The 18,983-nt window shown below is 38.1% G+C and overlaps 1 protein-coding gene and 1 pseudogene across 2 annotated transcripts in view; one reads left to right on the forward strand and one right to left on the reverse strand.

Annotated features, from left to right (window-relative positions):
* The window catches only part of LOC145486481 (meiosis-specific protein MEI4-like), a 114,320-nt gene that overhangs the window by 52,330 nt on the left and 43,007 nt on the right, over positions 1-18,983 (reverse strand). For both annotated transcript variants that reach the window (XM_081465152.1, XM_081465151.1), the window contains 3 exons: positions 6,027-6,108; positions 5,816-5,905; positions 1,499-1,591 (listed from right to left, as the gene is read on the reverse strand). In XM_081465152.1, coding sequence (XP_081321278.1) covers positions 1,499-1,591; positions 5,816-5,905; positions 6,027-6,108 — 265 coding nt within the window. The remainder of the gene's footprint in view (positions 1-1,498; positions 1,592-5,815; positions 5,906-6,026; positions 6,109-18,983) is intronic.
* LOC145486477 (uncharacterized) lies at positions 16,587-18,063 on the forward strand (annotated as a pseudogene).

Below are 18,983 nucleotides of genomic sequence, written 5' to 3' on the forward strand. Positions count from 1 at the left end.
CCCTTAGATTTGAATAAGTAGTTATAAACACTCTCTACCACTTGGTGCCACAATCATGGTATCAAAAAACTGCCCAAATCATTGGTGGACATGTTGTTATCATTTTCATGACACAGTACATTACCATAGCAACAGTATGACCTGCCAAAAACACCCTTAATTACAGCTTTAGGGGCTTATAAATCAAAACTGCACGGTGAAATTTTTTGTATTATCAAATTTTAGTAAGCATGATATGATGCAACTTTTGGCAAAGTTTAAAAAAATTCTATACACAGCGTTCAGAGCCACCTTAAAGTTTTGAAAATTTAAGGTGGCTCTGAGCCCTATGTACAGGTAACGTATTGTGTCATGAAAATGATGACAACATGTTCACCAATGATTGGGCAGTTTTTTGATACCATGATTGTAGCATCAAGTGAAAAAGGGTGGTTGCAAGGACCCATCAAAATCTAACTGCTGGAAACTTTTTTGAGCCACCTTAACCACCTCTCTGTTGAACAGCATGTATTGCAAGGGTTTGTTTTGTCTTGATTCAGTCACTGAAAAGAGCATCAAAAAAATCAAAAGGATTTGGGGTATTTTGGGACTCAAATATAATTTACTTGTAGAAACAGGTATAATATGATTGCTTTAGATGCCAGTTGGCTTAGAACTGCTGTATTTTGAAATTCTGACCTTGTGTCGCAAGGTGACAAGTGTCAGCTAAAGAGAAGGAACTTTTCATTGATAAAAAATTTCACAAAATCTTGTCAAAGTTAACCTAAAATTGAATGAATCTACAAGTGATGATATAGCTTTTTCTGAAGGCTAATAATGAACTAGGCAATGACACCATTACAATGGAAAATAAAATCAATTCTCTGTCACTGCAGCAAATGGGAGTATTTCTTTCTGTATCCAAGTACATCTTCCCTACTGTTTCTCCACAGATCCCGAACAGATTTTCTCAGATAATTGTCTTAAGAACTTTTATGGTCTAAACCTTCCACAAGGGTTCTTCGCAAATGACATCGTCCTGGCTGTTGTTTAGCTTCTTAAATATGTAACAGACAATTTACTACCAGTTTATTGTTCTCCTAAACTAATTGCCCTATCCAAAAGAGCAGTATTGGAAATCAAATTAGATTGTTCAGATTATCACAGACTGAAATAGCTACTACAAAACGCTTCAAAACAAAGGTTTTTGTATCATAGAAAGCACACAATGCATGCCATTCGACAGAGTCTTAAAATGAAAAAATGTAATGTCTCTTTCTGTAAAAGAAACAATCTCCGATTAGTTCCTACATTGTTGTTTCTCAACATTATATTTTCAAATTTTTGTTTCTTGCATGCTTGAAACATCACATAAAATTGGGGAACATTTACAGCATTTGTCATAACCAATAATGAACAATGACAGCTGCCAATTAGTTTTTTTTGGAGAGGGGAGGGCACACATAAATTAACACTATATTTGTATCATACTTTTCTATAAAGTGAAAGAGAAACTTACATTCTAAAGCACCTAAAAGTATATTCTGCAGAGCAGTGTAATCCTCCTTCACAAAGACAACAGGATCTTCAACTTTCTTATACTGGAGCATTACTGGCAAAAAATATAAAAGATGGTTAAAATACTAAAGGTCAAGCACATACTCGGCATATTTGAGTTCTCTCTCTTTTGATATGTCTAATAGAACAAGAAAATTGTTTCAAATTTGACAGGAAGTTCTTGGCTTGCTCTACAAGGTAATATATTTGGATCAATTTTAGTTTCTGGGCACCCGAGGTTGAATCATGGTAATTGGCCTCGATATCCATATCGACCACCATTACTAATCAACCTCGGCTGGTCGTGTTCGATTTGTGGCAATACAGCTCAAAAAGAATCAAGGACGGTATTGACTGATCATGCTCGGTAGACAGATGAACCTCAGATCACAAATTGAGCTCAGTTGCTTTTGAGCTTGATGAGAAAGTGCAGCTGTTCTTTTCTGGGGGATCCGTATGGATTTATGAGCTTGATTCACCAGCGCATAGACAATCGAGCTCAGTTCCCGTTTAACGCGATCAGGTGCAAATCAAGCTAAAATCGGATGGTCGGCAAACTGAATTCACATGTGAAAGAACATGTGAGTTTATATCAAAATAGCTCCATATTGCAGATCAGCCATTGAGTGCCCAGAAATCTACAAAAAATGCCGTCAAAGAAACACAAAATAACGAGGTCGAGCTTGAAAAAAGTAAGGATTAAAAAGTACATTGTACCATTGGCTAGCTGTTATAGCCAATAGAAACCAGACATTTTCGATCTGTGACAAGGGTACACACCACGAGGAGTTTGTGCCAAGCCGCAGAATGTCTTGCATTCTCACAGAGGTACGGGTTGTGCTAGCTACTTCAGACATACAGAGTACTTTAGAAATACCAGCAACTGATGAGATCCACATGGAGGATCGAAACCATGGTCTTGCCTGAACTAAGCCGAACAATGGCATATAAACCGCGCAAAACAGTCAACAGGAATTGCGCGTAAACAGCTACATTTGAATCATATGGTGCCAGAACAACCAAAGGAGGAATAAACCTATATATCGACCAAGAGAAACATAAGCTCAATCAGATAGCTGCAAGAAACATAACAATGTCTGAAAGTGAAGTATGATCATCGCAGTAAATTTTCCAATTTAAGCAACTGGAAAGAAGAAGCCTGAAAAAAATCAGGGCTTCAACGGGATTCGAACCCGTGACCTCCGCGATACCGGTGCGATGCTCTACCAACTGAGCTATGAAGCCACACATTGGGAGCGAGGTCAATTAATTGAGTTCATATCTTCCCGTGAGTGAAATGATGTGAAGTATATATGAAATAATTCATATTTGAACTGCAGTAGTAGATGAAAGTGAAGTATGATCATCGCAGTAAATTTTCCAATTTAAGCAACGGGTTCGAATCCCGTCGAAGCCCTGATTTTTTTCAGGCTTCTTCTTTCCAGTTGCTTAAATTGGAAAATTTACTGCGATGATCATACTTCACTTTTATCTACTACCGCAGTTCAAATATGAATTATTTCATATATACTTCACATAACAATGTCTCTAGACAAACATATAGATTTCCCAAAGTAAAGCTACAGTGTCTCCGAAGGAAATCGTACGAGAACAAATATGTTATCTGTGATAAGGATCTACCTACTGTGCTTGCAAACAGTTCTAATCACAGCTGGGCCCAGCATCACAATATAGAATGCAAGAAAGGACATGTTCATGGTAAATTTCATGTTTTGTCCCTCAAAGGCAAATACTTGGAGACTGAAAAGCATGTCTTGCTGTAGAAATGGGCCTAAACAATGCATAAACACATGGCAAATTACAGGTGTCAAACTCAATGAGTCGACATGCAGATAACAGCGGAAATCAGGTAGGCCTATCACTTATAGAACTTTGCCATAACACGATCTAACGGCTCAACTCCACTTAAAATTCCTCCTTATAACACAACACAAGTGCCCTTCATAAACACGAGTGAAGCGACAACAATGGTTGGGTGACCGAACAGAGAACGGCAAATGTACAAATGTCACAAACTGTAGAAGTTGTGTAGGCTAGTGAACCCCATTTTACACTAACAAGGCCTAATGTGAAGACAAAAGTAGCAAACCCTTTACGAGAAGTAATCTGATCAAGAAAGGGTAAACAAATGCCAAAATTTCCTACCTTCTTTGACTTTTCTTGTACATTTACAAGTTGCAGTTTGGTAAATTTCAGTCTGATCCGCAGCTCACTTGATACCAGTCCCTTTGCGAGAGCTTCTTTTATTTCTTTGCACCAGTCTCCCTTTCACTTTAACAATCAAGCTCGATGTAAAATACATTCACGCACAAATCCAGTCCTGCTCGATATAATTCGAGCTTGATAAAAATCTAATCGGGCTAGAAGAAAAAGATCGAGCTCCATATAGCATGGCATGGATCCCCCGGAAAAGAACGGCTGCACTTACACATCAAGCTCAAAAGCAACTGAGCTTGATTTGTGATCTGAGGTTCGTCTGTCTAACAAGCACGATCAGGTGATACTGTCCTTGATTCTTTTCGAGCTCTACTGCCACAAATCGAACATGACAAACTGAGGCTGATTAGTAACGGAGGTCCATATGGATATCAAGGTCGATTACCATGATTCAACCTCAGTTGCCCAGAAACCAAAATTGATCCATATGTTTTTGGCCCATGATGTCATTAAATCCATCATCTTAGATTCATCATCTTCAATTTCAACATTTTCTTAGACTGCCAAAAAATTTTGCTTCACCTCAGTGAATGTGCTGAAGTCATCAATCAGAGAGGATAGGTTGTAATTGGTACTTTTTCCTTATTTTCAGTCATTAAAATTGTTGATTTGAAATCTTGTTGATAGTGGACTCAACATTTTGTGTCAATTCTGGATTATCGCCTTGGTGGAGATTGAGAATCTCTTGGGGTTGAGACTTCTGGAGTTTGCAAAAGTGCACTTAGCTGCATTTGCAACATCTAGAGAAGGTAAAAAGGATAACTGAGTGCCAAGAGGGGTAGAATCAATGTCCTCATTAGCTCAGATTACTCAGTCTGTTTTTTCCTAAGAAGGAAGTTCATGGAGATGATGCTGAGCCATGCCAAACTGATGGATGGCTATTAGTGCCAGTAATGCAACCATAGATGTTACCTTTCCATCCGAGGAATCTGCCTTTATGACAGTTATGTATGGTGCTGAAAACTTGGTAATTATTTTAGATTTCAAATTAACTTCTTTTCACAAGGACATCCACTTGCTCTAAATGTAGAGCTTTTCTCAGTCCAGACATGCTGCAATTTTCAGATAAGGTTGATAGTGCTTTTTGCTCTATTCTAGATGTTTGGATTTAAGTGTCCAAAAAAAAAAAGAAACAGATTTTGGAAATTGACCAGGGTGTTAATGAAATCACCAATCTTCTCAATTTTACTACAGCAATTCTTAGGCCAACTACATTGAAGCAAAGTACAGCCCACTAGGAAACATAGTTTAATTCAACCTTTTGGGAGAGGCATTCTGCCTTATTAAGAAGAATATTTTGTGCTGGACAGTTTGATATGTGGTTTAAGTGCACTAGGACTTAAAGTCAGAGCTGTTGTCACATTTGGAACACATGGATCAACATATCCAGGATTGGTTTGCGTTTAACACTGTTAGTTTTGTGGTACATGATTGCATTCTTATCTTCAAATAATATCCAATGCTTTTTTATTTTCAGTGTTACTTGTCAAAGTTAAAAAAATTTGTTTACTTCATTTCAAAGTAAATCTAAGCCTACACAGGTACACTCTGCAGACCTATTTGTAACTGTTTTACAACGACTGGAAGTTAATGACAGAAATAACTTTAATAATAAATTTATTCAAGTGTAAGTGAAATGCTAGCAGTTGCTTACCACTAATTGAGGACATTATCTAGAAGTAAAAGAATGATAAAAAAGTGAATCTTTAGTACAAATTAAATAGTGATACATGGACCTAATGGTAATTGGCATAATCAGTAAGCGTTAAAGGTATGCATGGTGAACCATTTATTACAAGGGTTTATTTTAAGGAATCTCCAATATATGAACAAGTAAAAAGCCAAATTAATGAAATGTTTTAAGCTTAATAAGTAACCCCAATGATAAAATAAAAAGAACATTAGATATTGTTTACAAACAAGAATGCAATCACGTACCACAAGATTAACAGTGATATACTATCAACAATCTTCACACACTACCAAATTTCCATCTCAGCCTCTTACTGTTTTTATTTTTGGTGTTAGAACATAATCATACCACTTTTTAGCAAATGTGCATATCTTTCACAGGTTTTGAATCCTTTACTTGAAAATTCATTCTGACTGGATGATGATGAGAGGTCAAAACCTACGAGAAACATTTTGAACACAAAACATCACCAAAAACATTACAAAATGGCATCATCACCAAAGGTAAGGGAAGATTTCTGTCTGCTTCAGAAGAACCTTCTTCATCAAATGGATCTCACCTTTACTCAAATATGTGCTTGATAAAACTGCTGACATCCACTCATGTGGCTGCCGTAGCATCATTTTGCCCCACTCAGCCACCTTTAAAAAAACCAGTGCAACATTTCAACGCATACCCTATGTATACAGAGAACTTAATATTTCACTTAAGGTATTGTTGATGACTGATGCACTCAGTCTGTGCCTATTTTTTCTTTGTAATAGTTCTGAATAACATGTGTAAAACGTGCATTCTATCTCGTCATCACTTAGTGCAGGGATCCCATGAGATTGCGTAATCCAGTACCAGAAGTCAATGCGAATCCTTTCCCGCTCAGTGGTGGACGTGTTTCTGAAAACTCCACAGTTTTCACAGTTTTTCTGGCTTTCTTAATAAAAAGTCAGGGTCATGTCAGATTTTTATCATCATAAATATCTTTAAAACCACACCATGCCGCAACCGGCCGTGGTTTCAAATGCAAACACAGCAGAATTGCTGTCGCTCAACTCAGATGTAACTTCGCTGAACTCACGGAGTTCTTCAGCTGGTTCTATACAGGCCTCTACACAGAACGATACACAAACAACTAAAACAAAGGTAAAACCATCTTCTAGTGGTAAGGCCGATACAAAAAAGGGGCCAACGGCAACTAATACCGGTAAAACTACCGCCAAAGCCCCAGTTAAGCGTACTTCATGTACAAAGATGGGCACCGAACATCAGCATCAAGTCATTCAAGGTTTGAACGAACTTAAAGACCTCCAACAACAGTCTCTTGATTCGATGAATCACATGATTTCATCGGTAGCATCTGCAGTGCAAGTTATCACTCAGTCTAAGACATCTCATAAGACAAAAAGAGACAACATGAGCGACTTGGAGTCCACGGATGTTGAAGACTCCACTCATGGGGAAATGGCAGGAAATCCGCTTGATATTTCCACCGAGGTCAACGACCTCTTACAACAAGCTGAGACTTGTAAGCAATCCAAGACCTCGAAAACTGACGAGGATGAAGTTCTTGGCGAGCTCTCTAAACTGTATGAATCAGAAGGAACAGTAAGTGAGCCGATAAATGCTACATTAGCTTCGCTTGTTGACAAGATGGTCAAAACAAGCTTATCTGAAGAGAAAACGAAAGAAAAGCATGAGAAATACAACAGGCCACAGAACTGTGAGAACTTGATCAATACAAGAGTCAATCCAGAAATCTGGAGCAAGATTAGATCAAATACCCGTTCTCAAGATCTCAGAATGCAGAAACTTGAAACAAGTCTCATTAAGAGCATGATCCCGATTATCAAAATCGTAGATAAAATGTTAGAGTTGAAGTCTAACTCCAACCCTGCATCTGAGACCGATGTGTCTGCTTTTCTTCAGCTTTCGCTTGATTCTCTTGCCCTTCTTGGACACTCAATAAATGAGGTCAATCTCAAGAGGCGTGAGCTAATTAAACCTGACTTGAATGATCAATTCAAGCAACTCTGTAGCTCCCAAACGCCAGTTACAAAACTGCTATTTGGTGACGATTTACCAAAATCTGTGAAGGAAATCTCGGAAACCAATAAAGTTGGTGTAAAGGTTTCATCAAAGCAGTCGAACCATTTTCCTAAGCATCAAAAAAGATCAAACTCTTCACACCATCAGAGGCCTTTTTTATGGAAATCCCAAGGATCGGGGAGGAGATCAATCCCGGATCCCAAAAGGAAAGGGAAATCCGAACAACAGCATTAGACCACCTAAATTGTCTGGTGAGTCTTGATATTGCTGATCATGAAAATAGCTCATTATCTGTACCATATGTTGCAGGTAGACTGAAACAATTTCAAACTACGTGGCAAAGTATAACTTCAGACAGTTTTGTACTAAATGCCATAAAGAGTCAAAATTGGGTTTGCTAATAATCCAGAACAAACAGTCACTCCCAAACGATACTGTTTTCATGAAATTGAGGTCAAAATTATTGACATGACAATAGACAAATTTCTAGAAACAGGAGTCATTGAGAAAACAAAACATTCTGAAGGAGAATACATCTCCAACATTTTTGTTCGGCCTAAGAAGGATGGTTCATATCACTTAATTCTTAATCTGAAGCATCTGAATCAATTTGTAGAATACTGTCACTTTAAGATGGAAAACCTTAAAAGTGCTATCACTTTAATGAGTCCAAACTGTTACATGGCCACTATTGATTTAAAAGATGCTTACTATTCTGTGTCAATAGACAAAGACAATAGGAAATACCTCAGATTTACATGGAATAATCAGTTGTTTCAGTTTACCTGTCTTCCAAATGGCTCGAGTAGTGCTCCCAGAATTTTCACAAAACTGATGAAGCCAGTATATTCTACTTTGTGTTGTAAAGGCTTCGAAAATGTGGGATATATAGATGATACATACCTCAAAGGGACAACCTTTCATGACTGTGAGGTGAAAATAACTAACAGAGTCAAATTGTTCAGAGACTTGGGTCTGACCTTAAACATGGCAAAGTCAGTACTTATTCCTACTCAGTGTATTACCTTTTTGGGTTTTGTATTGAATTCAAATGAGATGACTGTCTCATTAACACCAACAAAGGCTATAAAGCTTCAATCGAAAGCAGTTGAACTGCTCAACACCCCTTCTCCGACAATAAGAGCTGTCTCAGAGGTTATAGGCCTTATGGTTGCCAGTTTTCCTGGTGTAATGTATGGACCTCTTTATTATAGACAGTTGGAAATAGAGAAAGTGGCAGCTCTTAAACAAAGCAGGGGGAATTTTGAAGCAACCATGAACCTTTCTGATATGGCAAAATCTGATCTTCATTGGTGGATTGAAAATATTACCACTACATCCAACCAGACCACTCATGGTAATCCCCAACTCACAGTTCATTCTGATGCCTCCCTGACTGGTTGGGGGGGGGGGGGGGAGTTCTTAATGACCTATTTACTGGGGGACAGTGGTCTGAGGATGAGTCAAAAAATCATATTAATTACCTTGAGATTTTAGCATGCTTTCTTACCCTGAAAGCACTCTGCTCAGATTTACAGAATTCTCATGTCAAAGCAATGCTTGATAACACAACTGCTATAGCATACATCAATAGCATGGGAGGTAGAAAGTCTCAATGCAATCAAATTACCCGGGATCTGTGGGTTTGGTGTTCAACACATAACATATGGCTAACTGCAGTACACATCCCCGCGAAACAAAATGTTTTAGCAGATAAAGAGTCAAGGGAAAAGCACTCTGACATAGAATGGAAATTGAATACACAGTTGTTTGAAGGTGTAACAGCACATTGGGGTACCCCCTCAATAGACCTTTTTGCCTCCAGATTAAACTATCAGTTAAAGCCCTTTGTCTCTTGGAGGCCTGACCCAGAGGCAATGGTTATTGATGCTTTTTCTATTAATTGGAAAGAAAACTTCTATGCTTTTCCTCCTTTTGCTTTGATTAACAGAGTACTTCAGAAAGTCGAACAGGACCAGAGCCAGGGCATCATTATTGTACCACTGTGGACAACTCAAGTTTGGTTTCCCAGGTTACTCCACATGTTGATAGACTATCCAATTACTCTTCCAAAAGGTCCAAGGACACTGTCACTCCCATCCAATCAAGAGAGACTACATCCTCTCCACAAGAAACTTACCCTCCTGGCATGCAAATTATCAGGAATTCCCTCACAACAAGAGGCATTTCGGAGAAAGCTGCCAAAGTCATTCTCCAATCCTGGAGAGGGAGTACACAAAAACAGTATTCTGTATACCTCAATAAATGGATGGTGTTTGCAGCTCAAGGGGCATTGATCCATACAAAGCAACTTCAGCACAGGCGTTACATTTTACAACTGATTTATCTGAACAGGGCCTGGGTTACAGTGCCATGAACACAGTTAGGTCTGCTTTATCACAGGTTCTATACAGTCCTAGTGGTGTTGCATTTGGAGAACTTCCAATTGTTAAACAGTTTTTAAAGGGTATTTTTCAACGAAAACCTGCATTACCTAGGTACACTGTCACTTGGGACCCGAGTATCTTGTTAAATTATTTAAAGAGTTTGTCTCCTGTTAAAGAGTTATCGTTGAAAATGTTGACGTACAAGACTGTTGCTTTATTGGGCATCCTTTCAGTTCAGAGATGTCAAACCCTTCATTTCTTGGTCATTCGTAACATGGTATTGACTGACAAAATTGTCAAGTTCTCGACTGGTGACAAACTAAAGCAGACCAAACCTGGAAAACATGTCCATGAATTGGAGTTTCCTGCATACCCAACAGATACTTGTCTTTGTATTGTTGTTGTTGTTAAAGAATACACAGAACGCACTAAATCTCTACGAGGAAATATTACAAGTTTCTTCATTACTTATGTTAAACTTTACAAAGTAGCGAGTAAAGATACTATCTCTAGGTGGATCAAGGCTACCTTAGGTCAGGCTGGTATTGACTTAACTCATTTTAAACCCCACAGCATCAGGTCTTTGTCAACCAGTGCAGCAGCAAAAGCTAAGGTTCCTTTGGACACCATTCTCCGAACTGCTGGTTGGTCAGGACATTGCACGTTTGCAACATATAAGAAACCAATTCACAAAAGTGGGGAACTAGCAACTACTCTCTTGAATAGCCAGTAATCATTTCTTGGAATAAAGATTTTCTTGTTGTGTTTTGCAACTCTTGGTTGTCTTTGTGCTCACAAATACTGGCTCTCAACATCTCATGGGATCCCTGCACTAAGTGATGATGAAATAGAATTGAGAATTAAACGAGACTTACCTGTAAGTTGAAGTTTGATGGTAATTCTATCGAGTCATCACAAGGTGTAAGGGATCACATGCCTGCCCTAATTTTGATCGACCCACCCTAACATATACTTTTCAGTATTTGTTCACCTCTTTGAAAGTTGACTTCTGGGACTGGATTATGCAATCTCATGTGATCCCTTACACCTTGTGACGACTTGATAGAATTACCATCAAACTTCAACTTACAGGTAAGTCTCGCTTAATTCTCAATTATATGTATTAATGTGTTATGTGTATTCACCATTCTCAAATTACATATCAGCAGTATTTTTCATTAGGCAAAGAATTATGTTTCAAGATGTGGTGCTATGATTGTCCCTCAACACACATCCACTTTATAGGGCTGCAACAGACATAAAGAAAGCATAATCCCTGACTTTTACCTTCCAAAATAAATACAAAGAGTCAGATATACCAGCAACTTTCAGCCTCCTTTATGCCTATCCTTTTTAGTGCAGAGTACACTACTTAGTCCGGCAGCATAGCTTTTGAATTGTGCGATTTTCAATACAAGCACCAAACCTTTTAGGATTATGTACATTGCCATACTGATCAATTCCTGTTATATTGCCAGGCTCAATTTGATAATTCCAGCTAGTTAGCGATAATTAGTTTTCACTGATTAGACCCCCCGCGAACTTCTTCTGAGAATTAACATTTTTCCTTTACTTTTTCACGTTATTAATGTACGTATGATTGGAATTGTTATTTTTCTCCCTTTTTTTATTCAAGTAGATGTAATTTTCCATCGAAAAATGTTGAACGAAAGGCCTTAATTTTCATAACTCTGCATTTCTTCTTTATTTCTGCAACACTTTCTCATAGTTCAGATGATAGGAGTAGCATCACATTGTTTAGTGCAGAGTGCACTACTGGGATGGTTTAGGGGGCTGCTCTTTCAGTCAGGCACTAATGCTATAACACAATAAGGTGTAAACTTTAATGTTTGTCTAATTAATTAATTTCAATTAATCAATTAGCCTCATGGGAACGGGGGCTTGGTGGGGTAGCTCAAAGGTGCCCGTGTGCATTGTGCAAAACGTGTCACACTTACCTTACTTTCTTTAATTACATGACAAATATATATGTGGTTTTGCAAGTCTCATGCTCTCCTTCTGATGCTATTCTCTTAAGAACAAAAGCAATTTGCTCCAAACGCATGCACAGATTAGTTAGCGTCAAAAGTCGGCTGTATGTTAGGTGCAAGATACATCTCATACAGGACTACCCACGAACATTGAGTTCTTTTCCTTTTGGTAGAACATAACATGTAAGACGCATGCATTCTAGCATTGCTAGTGTGATAAACTCTGTTCTCGAGTTCAGATGCACACTTTTTTTATTTTTTGTAATGAGTGATACCACACTCTCGTTTTGGCCGGGGATAGCAGCTATATTTCAGGTAACGTCAGTGCTCCTTTTTAGTTGTGAAGAACGCTACTGTGTCTTCGTATCTTCTGGATCTTCCCTAACTTGATTCAAGAAATGTCGTCTGTTGTGTGTTTGCCAAGGCTCAAATAAAGAATGAACACATATTGCTTCTCCTTAGCAGCTTGTTTGTTTCCTCTTCTACAAAGACTCAAAAGTTCATATTCAGCTGAAACTTTCCCGCATTAGTCACACGTAAAACAAGTAAATTTGTGACACAAGAAACTTCGTTATTATTGTGGCAGACTCCGTGGCACTTACTGAAACCGTCAATTAATAAGTTTATTATACATTGAACTATGTCTTTCCTGATTGGCCGAAAGCGTATGGTGAATTTTTGAAATCAGCGCCCATGATGTCATAACTGCAGATTATACAATAATCATGTCAAGGACACTCAAGGTCACAGGTAATCATGTCATATATGACTGAAGTGCATGATATCTAAGGGCAAACATGTCAAGTTCGCGCACTTTGTGCTGCTTGCTGTCATTGAAGAAGCAAAAACATGACTTTCATTTTTTTTCCGTTCAGTGTATAATAAAACAATTACTAGATTCGGTTTTTGTGATATGTAGAATAATGGAGGTCTTGGGAAGGGTTATCTTCCTCAGCCTTCGGCTTTGGCTGATAACCCCTACCTCGACCTTGATTATTCTGGATATCACAAAACCCTCATCCAATAATTGTTTATTATCAGTTGATGAGGTGACTCGCTCACCGATGTGGGATATAATTTCAGTCAAGTAAAGATCTCTTCCTTCAATACCTCTTGTTGAAACTCTCCTCAGTTGTATGTATTACTTGATAGCATTGTGTATTTGTTCAACGTGGTGTTATTGTTAACACTGAAGCTGGCAACAGAATAAGAATGCACTATCCTGTGACTCGACGTGACTTTTTGATAATTAGATTAGTTTTGTTTATTGGTGAAATGAAAATTTGTGTTTTAAATAAAGCAAAATTGTTCCTCTTCGACTTTTCAGCAGATATTTATCTTTTATATTCCATTTATCTCCAGCAGTGAGTAAAAAAATAGACATCTTTCTTATATTTTTGTGGAAACAAAGGTATCTTGTTGCATACATTGGCGAGGAAAACAAAAGTATCAAATTACAAATGCTGGCATGAAAAGTAAAATTGTCACATTTGCTACAAAATGAACGAAACTCTACATAAAATACCATGATAAATTATAGTTAGCTGGACTGCAGGATAGAATACTAAAGTGTGCCAAATCCATTTAAGCTAATAAATTTTACCCAGTAAGTAGGTTGAATTTTCCCAAGAGAATTCTCTTTTAGACGTCACGCATGTAAAAATGATACGTATCCTCAGTTCCATTGTTGTTGCTTTTGCTTTGCGTTTTTTTTTTTTTTGCTGTCAAGTAAAACATACTGCAACCATATAATGATCGATGCCCTACTCTAAATTAATTTTGAGACTTTTGCTAACACTTTGTTTGCTTTTGGAAAGTGTGACAGAGTAAGAGTACATTTTCAGTTGATGATGAGCATTCTGATGAGTCTGAGGAACTTAGTGAAACAAAGCAGGTTTTTCGGATGAGTTAATATAATTATTATAACAAAAAGTTTCAAATTGTTAGTTGTGTTCTATGGCTTTGTTTTTGACAGTCTGAAAAAGTCAGTCTTAAACTCTTTGGTTTAGAACTCAGTGCTCTTAGGAGTGAAAGGGTATCTGCCCTTATAGCAATTATTAGTTGTTAAACTTGTATGTCTCCCTGTTCAGAGAGTGTAAGTGCACGTAGTATAAGTTGATGATGATTGTGATGATAAATTATGATTGACAGATATATGTTGTTGCTATAATAAGAGTCCATATATTCTTTTTTTCAATAAAGAAAAGTTTATTCACCTACTTGACATTGTGTTTTCTAGTTGTTCTAATGTATCAAGATTGTTAAAATAAAGGAATATTCCAATGATTATCCAATGAATACCAGCACTTTACAACGTTGGAAAATTTTTCTAGCACACCATTGTTGCTAAAGAATAATAACTATTCCATTAATTTTCCAGTGAATAACAACATTTCCCAATATTGGGAGATTGTTACAATATACCAACGTTGGTGCAACAAAATAAATATTCCAATGGTTTTCCAACAAAAATGAGCATTTTCCAAGGTGGGGAAATTGTGCCAATATACCAAGATTGGTAAGACAAAATGAAACCTCCAATGATTTTTGAATCAATATTATTACCTCCCAATGTTGGGAGATTATTTTAACATACCAACATTGGTATTTATATCACTCCTCCAATGTTGGTATTCCAGTTAATCTACCAATAATATCCCAGTATAAAACCACTGATATTCCGAAATTATTCCAAAATTGGAATTTCACTTTTTTTCCTGTGGGAGGAAAATACAAGATGAACAGAATAAAATGTGTTGTTTCTTAGTGGAGACAACGATAATGAAAATGACCTCACCCTCAAGAGCGAGGTCACTGTGTGCTGTGAAGAGGTAGTGACGTGTCACTACCTGAAGTCAATATGCAGGCCATTACAGTTAAATGTAAGTTGGTTATATGTTTTTGGAGAGGTTGGGTAACTATTTGAACTTAATTTAAGTTAGATATTAGGGTGGTATAGTGTATTTTTTCTGAAATGTTAACTTGAAACAATGCCCTAATCAGTTTTTGTTATTCATTATTTTGTAAAGTGCTGTTTAAGTGAAATATGTCTAAAGTTTCATGATTCTCCATACCAAATGATCTCAGTGTAATCTTAATGCATTGCCAAGACACTGAAAGCACAGTGGATACAACTCTTCATTGTACCTGCTAATTCAAGACCTCCAAGAACAGTAATTGCACATTTAAGTTTGTTCATGATTGTATATGTTCCACACATGCATGCCCCATGACAACATGTTATGGTATGCACCTGTTCAACTAACAATGGATGTTACTCTAAATATGCTGCTAAAGACATCTTCCAGAAACCATTCTCCACAGTCTACATTTTTATTACTAAAGAAGAATTCCGAAAAACAATTATGGATGTCACTTTAAATATGTCATTCAAGTCATCTGCAAAAAGATCTGTTCAAATCAGACTCTGCTGTGTCTCAAAGCAAGAATGATGACAAACCCAGTAAAAAAGACACTAAAGAGGTTACTCAAAAACAGTGCCAAGGCATATTATACACTGTTAGCTGTACATGTGGTACACAAGATGGAAATCAAAAGAACAGACATCAGTTAACCAAGTTACTGTCATTTATGTAGTTAATATATTAAATAAATAACCCTAATTCACCCTCGATCACTTTACAAAGCATAAAGGTCAGTGGACAAAGTAATTCAATGTCAGGAACAAATCATTCAAATCAAACAAAACAAGGTTAAAACCCTGATATAACTGGCAGAAGGCAAACCAGTTGGCTATTTACAAGCTTAGCCAAGGAGTTGAACTTGGGTCTGCCTGAAATACTCAGCCATGCTTATTATTTTGAGATAATTATGTGATGTGGGCTGCGCAGTCCAAGAATCAATGTGTCATTTGTAAACAACGAAGCATAGTATTTAGTATTGCAATCAGCAGAAACTGCCAATAAAGTGACCTGCTAGGAATGCTGAGATAGTCCTAAGTTAATTTACTTAGTACTGTGTGAAAGCATGGCGATTGTCCACCACAGTTACTGTAAAAGCTTGCTGTTTACCATTAAAAGCATTAGGAGTAAAAAATGTACGTTTGTGTTGAAAAAAGTGATGTCAAGTTGTTTTACTGTATTGAGTGCACACACTCGCAATGATAACATTACATGAATGACTATTGATCAAGGTTTCTACAGTATCTGCCATATTTGACAAGGGGCAAAGCCCAAGCTGTCTTGGGGACTACTACAGGTCACCTATAAGTAGATGACTAGATTAACTGCTGTACATTATTGGGTTGACATTAAAGCCCATAGCACCTGTTAAAGCAGAGTATGCTTGGTGGGCCCTAATGTTATAGATGAACTTGCCTATTGCTCACTAAGCTGGCACAATTCACATAAACTAACAAGTTACATAAAAGCAGGAGGCGACTCAAAACGTAATGATAACCCTGCATAACACTCTGCACTATATGAGATTGTCTCACTAGTTCTCCTTTTTACACACTGAATGCGTGAACACTTACCGCCAAGATGTCATGACAACATCTGCTTTTCCTCGGTTATGTCGGTTACTGAGCTAAACCATGCCTGATGAGGCATTCAACTCTCGACAAACCTAGGTTGGCTTACTTTTGATTTTGCCGCCATTTACCAAGGTTTGCTGCTGTGTTTACACAATTAAAAATTTCACTTCAGTAAAGTTAAAACAAAGCCAAGGTACACATCTCTCATGAAAACGTGGGCTGAAAAGGACAGAACAGTAAAATGCACGCATTGTCTGGGATGCAAGTGGGACTTGCAGAATCATGCTGGCACATTGCTAGCATTCTTTTTTACCTTAAGACCTGGACAAAGGTAAATGGAAGGCTTTCTTGCACACAAATGAAGTGCAGCTGGATACATCTAAGCTTCGCAAACAAGGTAGAATACACTCAAGTCCGTGACATCAACTTTGAATCCGTTGAGAAAATGAAATTCGACCTTGACAAAATGCGAGCATCTCTCTGAAGACCTTGATCTTTCTGGGATCTCGAAAGTCTACCCTGAAAGCCTCGCTCCCAAACCGGAAGTGCCAGTGCTCACACAAGCAGAAATGTAAGATTTTTATTCTAATCTCAGTAAACGCAAATCAAAACCTGTAGTGATGTTTGGTACCCCTATATGCTGAAAGCTACGTGCTACCCAGCCGAAAAATACCAACTATAATGGATTTAGAATTGCCCTACAATGAACTGCTTAAAATGTGCCAGAGCACCAGCATTGAAGTTACAAAAGAACAAATTGACCAGGTGCAAAAAGACACTGTTTCACAGTCGAGTGGTACAAACTTATTCAAGCATAGAGCAGGGATAACTGGTGCCTCACAGAGTAAGGCTGTAGCACATTCAGACCCAGCACTGCCCTCCCTGTCTCTAATACAGCAAATTTGTTATCCAGAACTACACAAGGTTAACACCAACACTGTGCGTCATGGGTGTAAGCATGAAGTTTCTGCAACCCCTGCTTCTGAAGAATCTTTGAAAAAACACACGTAAATTTCACGGTTGTCAAATGTGGTCTCTTTGTTAATGAAGAGCATCCCTGGATGCATGCTACCCCAGGTTTTTTATGTTCATGTGACTGCTGTGGAGAAGGGTGCGGGGGAAATAAAGTGTCCCCTCTGTTTGGAAAACTGCAACTTTGATTCATACATTTTGAAGCCTGCCCCCTGCATGGAAAAGAACAGTGCTGGGAAATTCATACTGGTATCCACACATGAATATCATTACCAGGTGCAACAACAGCTTTTTACTACAAAGCTAAACTACAGCTACTTTGTTGTCTGTGGAGTAAATGTAAATCAACTTAAGCTGGTATCGCAAAGAATTCTTCAAGATAAAGACCACTAGAACAGAGTTTTACCTAAATTGCACAAATTTTGGAGAATTTGTGTCTTGCCTGAGGTACTTGCTCGACGATATGCGAGAGGAGAGAATGTAACTGTGGATGGGACTCCACTAGCTGATGCTGTCTGCTATTGCAGACAGGAAAATGTTGCGGATACTGTTGAGTGCTGCAATCCAAACTGTCCTATTCAGCGATTTCACTTATCATGTTTAGGAATTCATGCTATTCCCACTGGTACTGCCCCAAATGCAGAGCTTTACCAGAATTTAAGCGAGGAAGCTCTAAGCAACATTCAGCTGGCATTATTGGTGAAGTTATGAAGCTGAACTCAATTTGTATGTGCAAAGCTGTGGCCAAGAAAAAAGGACAAGCTGGTGAAGTGCTCAAACTCAGACTACACTAATGGGAAGTTTTTCCATTTATCTTGTCTAGGCAGGTAAAGGATGCCAAATAACAGTAAATCTTGGCAATGTCTAGTATGCTTTGTAGCAAAATCTCAGGAGCCCATGAGTGGTACACCAAGTAAGCCCACAGCCATGAATGCAACAACAAGCACCAAGACAGTCACATGTGTCACAACAAACACCAGGCCAACAGTCACACATGTCACAACAAACACCAGGCCAACAGTCACACATGTCACATTAAACACCAAGCCAACAGTCACACATGTCACATCAAACACCACGCCAGCAACAAATGTGACAATGGACACTAAACCAACAGTCAGTTCTGACACTGAAGGGATAACAATTCTGAAAACTGTCTTTGGAAAAAGAACCCCCCGAGACAAGTATGTACTAGAGGGAAAATGGGGTCAGTATGAATATTACCTTATTGCTTACCCAAATGGATGGCTGGACTGTGTAATTATACACAAGCCCCACATAATATTGAAGAGAATCTGTAACGGCATACAAGGATTTCAGAGGCCCACTCTTGGCCCCGTCCAGCAATTTGACATAATGACAGGACCATTTATTCAAACAGTTAACATTAATAACAATCATTGGATATGTTTTAGTAGCATACATAGCCCCCCTGGTTATGTTGATGTCTATGATAGCCTCTCAACCCCAGTGACCCAAGAGATACTGGAGTTGGCTTATGATTTGACTGGACTAGCCTTTCAGGGAATTCGTCGTATTCTAGTGCAACAGCAAACAAATCTCTCTGACTGTGTTGTCTTTTCAATAGCTTTTGCAACAAGTTTAGTTTATGGACAGAATCCAATGAATGT

Source organism: Orbicella franksi, chromosome 5, assembly GCF_964199315.1.
Source record: "Orbicella franksi chromosome 5, jaOrbFran1.1, whole genome shotgun sequence".
In the NCBI taxonomy this organism is placed as follows: domain Eukaryota; kingdom Metazoa; phylum Cnidaria; class Anthozoa; order Scleractinia; family Merulinidae; genus Orbicella; species Orbicella franksi.